The 13,875-nt window shown below is 32.0% G+C and overlaps 1 protein-coding gene across 4 annotated transcripts in view; it reads right to left on the bottom strand.

Moving 5' to 3' along the window:
* Nucleotides 1–3,397: 3,397 nt before the first annotated feature.
* The window catches only part of LOC101488947 (probable LRR receptor-like serine/threonine-protein kinase At1g53440), a 23,304-nt gene continuing 12,826 nt past the window's right edge, over nt 3,398–13,875 (bottom strand). Inside the window, exons 3-24 of one of the 4 annotated variants that reach the window (XM_004513205.4) lie at nt 9,819–9,890; nt 9,470–9,538; nt 9,188–9,259; nt 9,037–9,108; nt 8,842–8,913; nt 8,669–8,740; nt 8,477–8,548; nt 8,306–8,377; nt 8,148–8,219; nt 7,859–7,930; nt 7,652–7,717; nt 7,421–7,480; nt 7,292–7,336; nt 7,167–7,213; nt 6,376–6,746; nt 6,069–6,264; nt 5,844–5,981; nt 5,377–5,489; nt 4,924–5,134; nt 4,579–4,816; nt 4,283–4,433; nt 3,398–4,019 (exon numbers count right to left, since the gene is read on the bottom strand). In XM_004513205.4, the coding sequence (XP_004513262.1) occupies nt 3,642–4,019; nt 4,283–4,433; nt 4,579–4,816; nt 4,924–5,134; nt 5,377–5,489; nt 5,844–5,981; nt 6,069–6,264; nt 6,376–6,746; nt 7,167–7,213; nt 7,292–7,336; nt 7,421–7,480; nt 7,652–7,717; nt 7,859–7,930; nt 8,148–8,219; nt 8,306–8,377; nt 8,477–8,548; nt 8,669–8,740; nt 8,842–8,913; nt 9,037–9,108; nt 9,188–9,259; nt 9,470–9,538; nt 9,819–9,890 (2,731 nt within the window). In that variant the 3' untranslated portion in view covers nt 3,398–3,641. The remainder of the gene's footprint in view (nt 4,020–4,282; nt 4,434–4,578; nt 4,817–4,923; nt 5,135–5,376; nt 5,490–5,843; nt 5,982–6,068; nt 6,265–6,375; nt 6,747–7,166; nt 7,214–7,291; nt 7,337–7,420; nt 7,481–7,651; nt 7,718–7,858; nt 7,931–8,147; nt 8,220–8,305; nt 8,378–8,476; nt 8,549–8,668; nt 8,741–8,841; nt 8,914–9,036; nt 9,109–9,187; nt 9,260–9,469; nt 9,539–9,818; nt 9,891–13,875) is intronic. The other 3 variants (XM_012719404.3, XM_073363925.1, XM_073363926.1) reach the window with 3 other exon arrangements.

The raw sequence follows: 13,875 nt of genomic DNA, 5'->3' as shown, positions 1-13,875 counted from the left end.
TCGTTTACTATGGATGTGAATCTTGAATACATTTCATCAATAGTTTCTCCTTCATTAATTTCGAATAGTTCAAATTTTCGTACACCAATATCAATTCTTGTTTCTTTGACATGACTTATTCCTTCATGATGAGTTTGTAATGTATCCCATACTTTTTTTGCCATATCGCATCCATCAATTCTTTCACTTTCCTCCCTGTTCAAACCACAAGGCAGAAATAATTTAGTTTTAGAGTTTAGAAGTACCTTAGCTTTGTCTTTTGTTGTCCAATATGCTTCTTTCTTTTCAGCATATGTTGGATCACTTTGATCAACTCTTAGTATGAAGTTTCCATCTGTTATGATGCGCCACATTTCTATATCCTGTTATTTAAGGAATAGTTGTATTTTTCCTTTCCAAAAGTAGTAGCCAATACCATCAAAATAAGGTGGTCTATTTAATTATCCTCCTTCAACAATACTTGGCTTTTGACATTGCTTGTTGAATCTTTTCTTCTAACACTTATTAGGTGCTTGACCTTAGAGGCAAGTTCTGATGCCAATTGAAGTAGTAATATCAATCACAAGGAAAGAGGTTTGAATTGTGATCCATTTTTGAAATGTTAATTCCTGATTTTAATTTAAATTAACACAAGATCAGTCTTGGTTACAAAAAAAAAAGTCGAGAACGTTTTGGATGAGTTAAATATGAATAAAGGAAATTATTTCTATGTGATATATGATTAGTGAGGGAGAAATAAATAAAAATAGAGATAAGAAGATCACACAGTGATGTATCCTGGTTCACCCAAGGTGGGCTACATCTAGTCCTCACAATCTGTGAGTTTTTTAACTAATATGTTTGGAAAAAGAACGTTCTTGCTTTCACACTATCTTTCTTGATCAGTTATAGAATTCACCTTTCAACTTTGAAAGGATTTTTACAGTTAGCTTCCAGTTCATAAAAGATTTTTACAAGTTACCTTTTAATAACTAAAAGGAATTTTATAACATAGTCAAACTATCTTAAGAGATATACTTGAGTTTCAAATGATGTGTATGATAAAAGGATTTAGGATCAGAATCTACTCAACACTTGTTTGAGATTGATTATCATCAATAACTCAATAAAGAGATCTTTGAATATAATAAGAAAAGGTGGGAGTTTTGCTTGAGTGAAGAGTTTTGTTGCTTGAGTATGATTTTTTGAGTATTGATATTATTGCACTAAAAACTCTTGTAGTTTTCTTCACCTTGATGTTCCTTTTATAGGTGACAAGAAGGTTAGAAAAAGGCTTACTATAGTCATTACTTAACTTGAGCAAAATGTTTGTCTAGAGTGAACTTTAGTAGGCATGTGTGTTATTCTATCTAGAATGTTCTTCTTTAAAACTAGAATAATCTTGGTTTTGTGTTGTATAAAAACGTGGATGTGTGATTGAGGAGTTATTTAGTGTTAGTCCTTTGTCTCAAAAGCATGTTGAGCTTTCTGCTAAAAGTGCAACAACAATGTACTATTGTCCTTGTTTTCCTTACTCACGTCTCATGAATCTGGAGATCAATATAATCTTCGATCATGAGGCTGTTTTGCTTCTTTCTGCCTTCAACTTGAGTTATGAGTTTGATTATTGTTTTTGAGTAGTCTTTATATTCTTTTAACTCAAGATTTAGACTATGGAGAACATTCTGTTTTAATTTTTCCCTTAAAAGGAATAACCAAAATGATCATTTTATAAAAACTAGAATGTTCCTTGATAAATCAGAATGTTCTCGTAATCAATCTCCAATTCAAGTAAGACATGATGTTTTTTATTTATTTCATGGTGAGATCGTTGATTGTTGTATGAATGTATTTGATCACCTATCTTTGAATAAATCACTTGATTTGGAATTTTTCCTCAACATAAGTAACTTAATTAGATAAAAAAATAATAATAATAATTTTAAAAAAATGATTTCAAACCCGAAATTAACTCTAAACTACCTTTTTTTTTGGATGAAAAGAAAAAGAAAATACCAAAATAATTGACCGTTGAGACTAGAAGAATAAGAAAATTGGCCTAAAACCATCCTATATGGTTGAGTAATATTTGTATGCTAAATGAATAATTTGATTTCATGAGAGAGTACTTTTTAATTAAAAATTGGCCTAAAACCATCATATATGGTTGAGTAATATTTGTATGCTAAATGAATAATTTGATTTTATATGAGAGAGTACTTTTTAATTAAAATAGATTGTAAATTCATAAACTATACTCATAGTCATATTGATATATTGGACTTTGTTTAAGATTTTTAAAAATGAATTTTATGAGAATTTATTTAAAAATAATATAAGTTGTTTTAAATTTATTTATTATTAATTAAAAAAAAGTAATTTAGACATTTAATAACTTAAATAATCATTATTAAAGATTTTAATATGATAAAAATATTTTTTAAAAATATATCTTTCAAAAGTAATTTTTATGAGAGTTTTTTAAAATTGTTTTTTATTTTAATCATTTTTAGAAATCTCATCATTTCTGTTGTGCAAATTCTTAAATTATACTTAACTTAATCCATATTATGTAGTTTACATGTCAAATTATATTACAAAAATACATAATTTTAAAGTTGAAAATAAAATTTTTGATGTGATTTTTCTGAGTTATCATAGGATGATGATTTCATATCATTTTAAAACACACTAAATTACTGTTTCAAGTCCAAATATCTTAGTGAGAGAGACTAAAATTGGAAAACCAATTTCAGAAATAGGTAAAAATAATAAGACAACCAAAATTGAAATTAAACTAAAATGTTTAAATATAATTTTGATTTTTTATCTTTTACTTAATATTCATTTTGATCGTTATTCTTTTTATTTTAATTTATTTTGATATTTTATCTTTTGTTTTAGCTCTTTATCTTTTCTTTGATAATCATGTTAAGCATTTATTTTTCGTAAAATTACACAAGTTTGTCATTTCATTAAGGGCTAAAACGAATATTACATAAAAGATAAATAACAAAAATGATTAAAAAAATAAAAACAAATAAAAATTAAAAGACCAAAATAAATATTAGATAAAATATAAAGGATCAAATTATACTTTAGCTAAAAAAAATTATGTAATGTGAACTTGAATAAATCATTCAGAAGGCTGCTCATTCAAAACTAGTATTTCACATTTATAAATAATTAGTGCTTAGATGTAATTCACATTGTTTATCAAATATCAACATTAAGACTTTTAAATTATTAATGTATGTTTGGTTGGTTCCCCTTTTGAGTACCCAAAATCAACTATGAAGGTCTAAAATTGATTTTAACATGATTGACTTCTATTTAGGAGAAATAATTTAATCTCTAGAATTAATTCTTGAAATTAAATTTTGAAGTTTTTGAAACTAAACATAAATTTACATTGAAATTTATTATTCAATTTATTTTTATATGAATATATTCAAATATAAATTACTTTACATTCAATTTGATTTTAACTGAAATTAATTTTATAAAACCAATTCAGTCAAAATTAATTTGTATGACCGGATAACTAAACACACACTGACATTGACTATATTCTATCATGCTGCAGTTTATACACTATATATCTACCACCATAAAAAAAGAACGGGAAGTTTAATGTGCTCTGTCAACACATCATGTGAATCTCAAGGAAGTTTTCTACTTGAAGAAAATTCTTGTTCACTTTGAAGAGATATGGAAGAGTGAATCGATTCGTCTCTTTGTTCTATGCTTCTGTGTGATAATGAGGAAACAAGAGGTTGGGTATCTTGTGACAGCAACTCAGAGGCTTTGTATCTTGAGTGTCTGCCGCTCTCACCGCGCTTGATTACCGGCGCTTGGATTGGAGTTTTTCCTTCAAGCATGCTTACTACCAATGACATGGATGGCCTATGAGTGGAAGATTTGTTGGTGCATAACAATGCCAAATTCAGCATTCTCATGGCCTCCTTTTGGGAGTATCTTGAATCAAGACTTGGATCCACCAACTCCAAAAGCTTCCCTTGCTCTTGAAGAACAAAGGCCTTCAGCGTGCAAATATGAAGTAAGTAGAAAATTAATCAAATATAAATATAATAAAAACAAGAAAGAAGATAATAAGTTTGGTGTTGAGAGATCAGGGTAGAATTGTTGTCCATTTCTCGAAAGAAATGAAGAGATATATAGGGCACACATTTCTAGAATTTGAGAAATGGAGAAATATCTACTCTATTTGCCCATACTTATCCCACCTTGCTTCAGGTTTATCATAATAAACTCATAAAGTGAAAAAGAAGTTCAAACATACCCAATCTAGAAGATATATAAACTCCTCCTTTGGCATGTAATCTGTGTTGCTTTTTCCGCTAACGATCTCCAAAGCTACAACTCCAAAACTATATACATCTGCCTTATCAGTCAAGTAACCCCGCATAGCATATTCTGGAGCCATGTATCCACTGTTAAGAAATGTAGTACCCAATAGTTAGTGATTTCACAAAACAATGAAACCTTAGTGGTTACAAAAACATGCTAAATATAAAATATCATCAAATTTTTGAACAGAGACTTGGACTCAGGCTAATAGTTGTGGCAAGTACTAACATTGTTCCTGCTATCCGTGTACTAATATGTGTATTCCCTTCTTCATCAAGCTTGGCTAAACCAAAATCAGAGATCTTGGCACTCAGATCCTTGTCAAGTAATACATTAGTTGCCTTAATGTCTCTGTGTACTATTTTCAATGGTGATTCTTCATGAAGATAAGCTAATCCTTTTGCTATACCAAGACAGATCTTCATTCTTGTAGGCCAGTCTAATTGCAGCTTCTGTCCTTGATGACCTATTCGAAATGCAGGGAAACGGAAAAAAAAATTCAGTAGCATCTTAATTTTGAAGTAGAAACACACTCACATGCACACAAGGTATTATTGTTCATTAGGCATTCACCAAAAAGTGCACGACCAAGACAATTGTTCTCCATGTATTCATATATCAGCAGCAACTGTTTTTCTTCAATGCAACAGCCATAAAGCTTAACAAGATTTGGATGCTGCAAAGCAGATATCAATCCGATTTCGTTAACAAATTCACGGTTCCCTTGCCTTGATTTGGAGGAGAGTTGCTTAACAGCAATGACATAACCATCTGATAGAACACCCTGAATTAAGCAATGGCTTCAATATCATGCTTTTATATATAAAAATTAGTAGTGATCCCGTGTAAGATTGTGCATATGTGGGGGTAAAAGGTGGAATATAGAGGTGTTAAGTTCCGACACGTGTCATTAGGAGAAAACTTTTCTTAGAATATAGAGAGAAGTTTTGTGGGATAAATGGTATGTCAAAATATTTTTAAATTTACAAATAGAAGCCAGATAATTATGATCTTATCCATAGTTACCTTGTATACTGGCCCAAATCCCCCTTCACCAATCTTATTTGCAGGGTCGAAGTCATTAGTGGCTGCTTTAATTTGTCTTAAGCTGAAATAACCTGTTTTAAGATCAAGAAGGTCTGCAAACATAGAAGATTTTCGAGTAAACCACCATTCGGATTATAAAAAATTGGCAAGAGAATAAAATAAAGGCAATTAAAAAGTAAAAATAGCTAATTCTACAAAATTCTGAGAAAAAAAAAGTTGGGTAGCATAGTATTGAATCCATATCAGCATTTTCTTTTAAGTTTGTCATCCCTTTCTAATTATAAAGTAATTTTTATGCCTCCAAAAAATATGCATAGATACATAAAAATCATGTTCATACCTAATTATATATTGTAGATTCATGTTCATACCTTATTATATATATTATGCTAGTAAAAAAATTACAATAGAAGTAATTAACTGCATTATTTTAGACTTGAACATACCTTTGTCTGCAGTATCTTTTTGGCCAAACAAACCCATCTCCCAAAGGGTAGCCAATATCAGCATGACAAGAACACATGATGCAGCCACAATTCCAACAATGGCTCCAGCAGACAGTCCTCCTGAATGATTTTTAAAGTCTACAACAAAGTCGAAATGCTTATAGAAAATGACAAAGCATGGCAGTCGAAAGAAACATGGAAAGCAAATAATAAACAAACACTTACTTGGTGTAACTGTGATAGCAGATATAAGAGGTCCATATACACTTATATCAGGAATGGCAGTGGTTCCTTTCCCTGCCCAGTACAAGTGAATTTCCAAGGTGTTGTCGTTGACATCGACATCGAATTCCTTAGTGATTCCCTTTCCAACTCCACCAGCTTCTTCCATAATGTTAAAATCTTTCAAATATTTAAAACCCTGTGAAGATGTAGCATTTTAAATTTATACCTTCAGTTAAGGAAATTTAGTTTCTTCAAATATGAGAATCAACAAAAAAATGTAACGAAATAACTTCGCCTCCGTGCTCACTTGAATTGAAACGTCAAATATGCGTCTTCCAAGACTGCTAAAAGTCTGGTCATCAGAAAACATTATCTCAGCAAAATGCAGCTTCACTTTATAATTTCCATTTAACATACAAAGGCCATAGTAGTTAAGTGATAGAGGGGAAATTCGGGCGGTTTGATAATAATCTGGACCACTAATATTCAATGAAAATGCATTTGATGCTGTATAATCTGCATCAACTTTTCCCATATACTCTCCTGTGCTGCTAAAAGCCCATTGTCCTGCATTTCTGAGATCAAAGTTTGAAATGCCATCATTCTGCAGGTCTCCTACATAGTGATTTCCCTCAAAATCCTCTTCAGGACCTCCACAATTTATGAACAATGAATAATCTTCAAAGACAAAGTGAAAAAAATATAATTAGAAGTCACCTCCAGAAAGAAACTACCACACATGTTCATTTGATTCACTTATTTTGTTGTATTGAACATATTTGAATGAATTGATTTTGTCTAAAAGTGAATTAAATGTAAATGGGATGATGTTTGAATACATTCTTAAAAAAATGTGTTCAAAAATAAATTTGAGACTAAAAATCAATTGTAGCCCCAAATTCGAGGCTAAAAATGTCTTGAACAAAATTTGATTCTAAAAGCTCAAAAATCTAGTTTCAAATTAGAATCAATTCTAGAAGCAAAATCAATTCAACTCGAAAATACTTAAACATATGAAAATCAATTCTACAACTCAATATCAACTTTAACTACTCCAAAATGGAAACCAAACATATACTAAATAAGTTCAACACTCACACTGGGGTTTTCCTGCACAAGGAAGACTCCTCTTCAAACACAACGTTCTACAAGATGAATGAAGTTAGTTTCCAGGGATTATTCTATTGTGATAAGCCAAGTCGAAAATAAGGGAAAGAACTTACGAAGGTGAAGTGACAGCCAAAGAAGAATGGCTTGAAGCCAAGTTCCTTTTCAGCAAAAAAAAAATTATTAGCATAGTAGCATTGACACAAATGAAAAGCTTAAATATTCCTAGACAAAGAGAACCTTACAGATTCAACTGCTGGCAGCTAGTTGCAGATGACTTTGTGAAATTGTTGTAAGATAAATCTCTGAAAGACACCAAATAGTTAGATTGAGTTTTAATTTCTTCATAATTTAATTACTACTTGAGATTAATCACAAAAGAGAGAACTAACAGAAATATATATGTAATACATGGTTCCTAGTGAGAGCTTTAAATTATGCAATTGGAGAAAGTATAGCAAATGAAATATGCTAACATGTTAATTTTGAAGTTCAGTATCCAGTCTTGAATCGGTCCAGTCAAAGAATTATTAGTAAGAAACCTGCATCCATAAATCAAAGCTAAATCAATAAAAAAGAAGCAACCAATTTTCAAGATATGATATCAAATTACTAGCAAAGTATAGAAATATATTGCATTTTAGCTAATTGATCTCTAGTCAGTAAATAGAATGCTCACTTACATGTAATCTAGACTTCTCAATCCTTGAATTGAATTTGGGATTGAACCAGTCAACATATTGAAGCTTAGATCTCTACAAGAAGTCGAATTGCTATAATGTTGAGTAATAGTCTTATGAATAATTCATTACACATACTAGATAGTTCAAATTCAATATACAGAAATTTTGAAACGTTTCTTTAAGCTTCTATTTTGAAACTGTGCTTATGTTGAGTGCCATGTGAAAACTAATTTACACGACATTACTCCTACTAAATTGATAAGCACATACTTATTATCAATTGACTCACAAAGTAATTAAGTTTGTCATTTCACCAATGTAATCAGGAATAGGACCTGTGATTAGGCAATTTCTCAACTCCCTGAGTCACATAAATAGAACACTACATTAACAACCAAAATGAATCATAAAGTTCTTCATAAAATAGCTGAAAATGTTTCAACTCACAGTAGTTGCAAGTTTTTCAAATCCTTCAAATTAGGAAATGTCATAGTTGGTCCATTCAAATCGGTTACTCTCCTGATACATAGAAATTTTTCATCATTGGAAGGAAATATTCCACATCAGTTGTATAAATACAAAAACTCATGAATATTCTGAGAAGGTGCAAGTACTCACAATTCAGTCAAAAGTTTTAACTCAGATATGGTGCGGGGAATTGGACCTTGCATAGATATTCCCTGCATATCCCTATAAAAAACATAAAATCTCATCAGAAAATAACAAAAATGTTAAACATGATATAAAATATAATTTTTTTACTCTCCAACAGGAAAAAAAGGTCATTGATGGATCAAAATGTATACTAACAATCTGTCAAGTTTGGTCCAATTCCCAATAAAATTAGGTATCTGTCCAGATAAACTGCTTCCATCAATCCTACTACAGAAAATGCAAACACTAATTTCAGAATTTAATAGAGACACACACACACACACACACATATATATATATAAACATTTGTATCAGTTCATATCACTCACAAGTCAGTGAGATTCTTTAATTTGCTAAATGTTTCAGGTATTGTCCCAGTAAAATTATTTGAAGAAAGAAGTCTGCAGAATCATTTAAAATAATTAAAAAGAAATTAGCCATGCACAGAAAAATCTCTGAAAGAATTGATTAAAATCTGTTATGTATATCAAAAGAAATTGATTTGAAGATAGAAATAGTCTTACAGTCTCTTCAACTTGCTCAAATTTCCAAGACTAGGAGGAAGTGGTCCTCCTAGTTGATTATTTTCTAGGACCCTGTGAACATGTAAATCAACATTATCATTTGAGTATTTAAAATTTTGAATATAACATCAAAAATTTCTACAACACTTACAGATCCTCCAAGCTAGCAATATCACCAATTTCTTTGGGAATTGGACCACTTAATCGGTTTCCTAAAAGTGACCTGAATCACGGTACCAGTCGTAGTACATTGATCATTTGAAATAAAAACATGGTAAATAGTGGAAATAACTTAGGAAAAGTTTTAAATATTTTCTTACTCTCAAAGAATGTTTCCAAGTTAACAAATTATTTAATATAAAACAATTTAACTGTTTAACTATCAACAGAAAGGAAGTGCATGACTCTCAGAGAAAATGTAATGATTACTTACAAAACAACTAGCGAGTTGGTAGCAAAACTCGTTGGAATTGAGCCATTGAGATAGTTGCGAGTAAGATCGCTGCACATGGAATAAAAGCTCCAATCATTCTTTTGCAGAATCTATTGCATTTTATGAAGTTAATAATAATTTTTATTTTCCCATAAAAACATTTGGTCAAAATTGGAATATTGCTATCACAACTTCTTTTGTCACACTTGATTTTGCAGTAGAAAGTAAAGAAGAGAGCTATAATGACAACATTTTCTATGACATTGAATAATAATTTTATGAACGCACAAAAGAAATTAGGAAAAGATGAAGGAAACATAATATATATATATATACACACAACACTTACAGTACTTTTAATTGAGTAAGATTTCCAAATTCACTGGGCATAACTCCAGATATATTTTGACCCTTTAGAAAGCTGTCATAGTTAAACTGGTATTAGTATATATCCCATAAAAAACTAAATAAATAAAATTACTTAAGATGAATGAAACTAATTTAATATACTGCAGAAAATGTAAAATGTTAAGAAACTTTGAGCTGTAACTGATGGTTTTAATTTAAAGAAAAATGGGTCTTGATGATTGAGAGTTCAGTTGGGATGAAAGTAACATATGTTGGGTGGGCTCCCTACTCAAGTGGAACCCACCAATTTTACTAATATTATTATTATTATTATTGAAATAAAAAGAAAAGGAAAAAAAAATTTAATGGGCTTGACCCATTTGAAGGTAATAAAAGGGATTTAAAATCCCTAAGAATACACCTAAAACAACGCAAGAAGAACGGTTGCCAGAGAAGAAAATAAGGGTTTGGTTCCGATGGTGGTAACAGGTGTGTATCAAACTTGCTCCGTTTGATCTACAAAATTAGTATGTTATTTCTACCACTGAGTTTGTTACTTTAATATATAATTTGAGTAGTTTTATATTCTGATAGTTACTTTGACATACCCACTTTAGTGAAAAGTTGTTATAAGATTGTTATAAGGTTGTTATTGTTGATTGATATTCCCTATTGTTATTAGGAAGACTCTTTGTGTACCCATTAATTATTATAGTGGAAGTTTTATTGGACTAGGTCCCGTGGTTTTTATTCTCTCAATTTGAGGGAAGTTTTCCACGTTAAAATTGCGTTTGTCTCATATTTAATTTTCTGCCAATTATTTTTGCTATGTGAAATTGTATTTTCTGTTTGACCATTTATCTGCACAGGTGGGGGAAAAAATATTCCGCACTATTGAGATAGTTATTGCTAATTATCTCTGGTTTTTTCCCAACGAAGTGGTATTAGAGCTCGGTTATTTGATTTGTGCATTTAAATGGAGGAGGAAAATAAAGGTCCCAATATGATTAAACTCAACTCTTCTAATTATACACTTTGGAAGACTCTCATGGAAGACATGTACAGTAAAGATTTGTATGATCCTATTGAGGGTGACACTGCTAAATCCGCAGATAAATCTAACGCTGACTGGAAGAAGATTAATAGAAAGGCAGTGGCGTTGATCAGACAGTGGTTGGATCTTAGTGTGTATCCACATGTTGAAACTGAAATAGATGCTAACAAGATATGGGAAAAATTAAAAGAGTTGTATGAACGAAAGAATGTGCAAAATAAAACATTCTTGATTCGGAAGCTGGTGAATATGAAATACAAAGATGGGGATTCAATGGCAGAGCATATGAGTATTTTTCAGAATACAGTGAATCAGTTGACAACTGCAGAAATTAAATTAGATGATGAGTTGCAAACGTTGTTATTGTTGAGTTCCTTGCTTGATAATTGGGAAGTCCTTGTTGTGACGTTGACCAATTCAGCTCCAAGTGGAAAGTTGAATGAAGAAGCTCGAAGAAAGGAACGTGGTTTGATTGGTTCTTCTTCAAAGTAAGAAGCACTAGTTACAGAGTCACGGGGGAGAAGTCAATCTAGAAACTTCCATAGACACGACAACTCTGAAAGTCGTAGCAAATCAAGAAGCAAGTCGAGGACTAGAAAAGAAGTGATATGCTATCATTGTGGCAAAGCGGGTCACATAAAAAGAAATTGCAGGTTCCTTAATAGAGATCAATCAAGGGAAAAAGATGAAGACAAAGAGAAGAAAAATGATAAAGATACAACAGCAGTTGCATCTGTTAATAAGGTCTACATTGTTTGTGATGATAATTCCATAAACCTTGCATGTCAGGATTCAACTTGGATTATTGATTCGGGTGCCTCATGTCATGTTACTCCTAGGCGTGATTTCTTCTCATCTTACAGTGCTGGTGATTTTGGCATGGTAAAAATGGGAGATGAAGGAGTATGTAAAATTATCGGTATGGGAGATGTTTGGATTGAAACTGGGATTGGTTGCAAGCTTCAATTGAAGAATGTTAGACACGTTCCTGATATTCGTCTCAATTTGATTTCGGTGAAAGCCTTGGATATTGAGGGTTATCACACTTACTTTGGTGGTGGTGGTATATGTAAAATCACCAAAGGGTCCCTAGTGGTTGCAAAGGAGCAAAGTTCCACTTCTCTCTATAGAATGCCTACGAAGTTATGCAAGGAAGAAGTGAATGCAATTGAAGATGCATCTTCTGATTTATGGCATATGCGCCTCGGTCACTTGAGTGAGAAAGGACTCAACATACTTGCGAAGAAAAATTTTCTTCCTGTGAAAGGTACGTCTCTAAAAACTTGCACTCATTGTTTTGCTGGAAAACAACATAGAGTTTCTTTTCATAATACTGGTCCTCAGAGGCAAAATATCCTTGATTTAGTTCATACTGATGTTTGTATAATGGATAGTAAATCTCTTGGTGGTGCATCATATTTTGTTACTTTTATTGAAGACCATTCTAGAAAAGTGTGGGCATTTCCTTTGAAATCTAAAGACCAGGTATTTGAAGTCTTCAAGCATTTTCATGCAAGTGTTGAAAGAGAAAAGGGAAGGCAATTGAAATGTGTTCGATCAGATAACGGTGACGAACATAGAGGTCCATTTGAAGAGTACTGTAGAGAACATGGAATCAGGTTTGAGAAAATAGTTCCAAAGACACCTCAACATAATGGTGTTGCAGAGAGAATGAATCGTACGATTAATGACAGAACCAGATGTATGCTCTCTCATGCAAAATTATCGAAATCCTTTTGGGGTGAAGCAATGAAAACTGCAGTGGATTTGATCAATCTTTCTCCTTCTATTCCACTTGATGGTGATGTTCCAAATAGAGTGTGGACAGGGAAAGATGTCTCTTACCGTCATTTGAGAGTTTTTGGTTGCAGATGTTTTGTTCACGTTCCAAGATATGAGAGGTTCGAGCTTAATAGTAAATCCAAACAGTGTATATTCGTCAGTTATGGTGATGAAGAATTTGGTTATAGATTGTGGGATCCAGTTGACAAGAAAATTATCAGAAGCCGAGATGTGATATTTCTTGAAGACCAGACTATTGAAGATTTTGATAAAGCTGAAAAACATAAACCAAATTCCAGAAGTTACATTGAAAATGTTGCGCCTAAGCCCCTTGCAGAAACCTTCCTTTGTTGATGGGGGAGATATACAGGTAGATAATGAGAATGTAATTGATGATCATGTGCATCACCGTGATGAACAGGTTCCAACTGAGCCACCAGCCGAGTTTGAGTTGAGAAGATCTACTAGAGAACGTCAACCTTCTCAAAGATATCCTCCACATGAGTATGTGATGATCACTGATAGTGGAGAGACAGAGTATTATCAAGAAGCTATTACAAATGTTGATAAAGAAAAATGGTTAAAGAGATGAATTCCTTGCATGAGAATCACACATTTGATTTGGTAAAGTTGCCTAATGGTAGAAAAGCACTCAAGAACGAATGGGTATACAAGATAAAGGCAGAAAAGAATAGTTCTCAACCAAGATACAAAGCAAGATTGGTTGTGAAAAGTTTTAATCATAGAAAATGTATTGACTTTGATGAAATTCTTTCACCTGTGGTGAAGATGTCCTCTATTCGAGTTGTGCTTGGGTTAGCAGCTAGTTTGAACCTAGAAGTTGAACAACTTGATGTGAAAACTGCATTCCTTCACAATGATTTGGAGGAAGAGATCTATAGGGAGCAACCAGATGGTTTCAAAGTCAAAGGTAAAGAGCATCTTGTGTGCAAATTAAAGAAAAGTTTGTATGGGCTCAAGCAAGCACCTCGACAATGGTACAAGAAATTTGATTCTTTCATGGAGAAACATGGGTATAGTAAAACTACTTATGACCATTGTGTGTTTATCAAGAAATTCTCTGATGGTGATTATATTATTCTCTTATTATATGTGGATGACATGTTGATTGTTGGTCATGACACTAAGAAGATTCAATCTTTAAAGAAAGATTTGAACAAGTCTTTTGCAATGAAAGACTTAGGTCCTACAAAGCAAATTC

This window comes from Cicer arietinum, chromosome 7, assembly GCF_000331145.2.
Source record: "Cicer arietinum cultivar CDC Frontier isolate Library 1 chromosome 7, Cicar.CDCFrontier_v2.0, whole genome shotgun sequence".
NCBI classification, from domain to species: domain Eukaryota; kingdom Viridiplantae; phylum Streptophyta; class Magnoliopsida; order Fabales; family Fabaceae; genus Cicer; species Cicer arietinum.
Note: the sequence above shows the minus strand (reverse complement) of the source record. Positions and strands in the feature narration are given on the sequence as shown.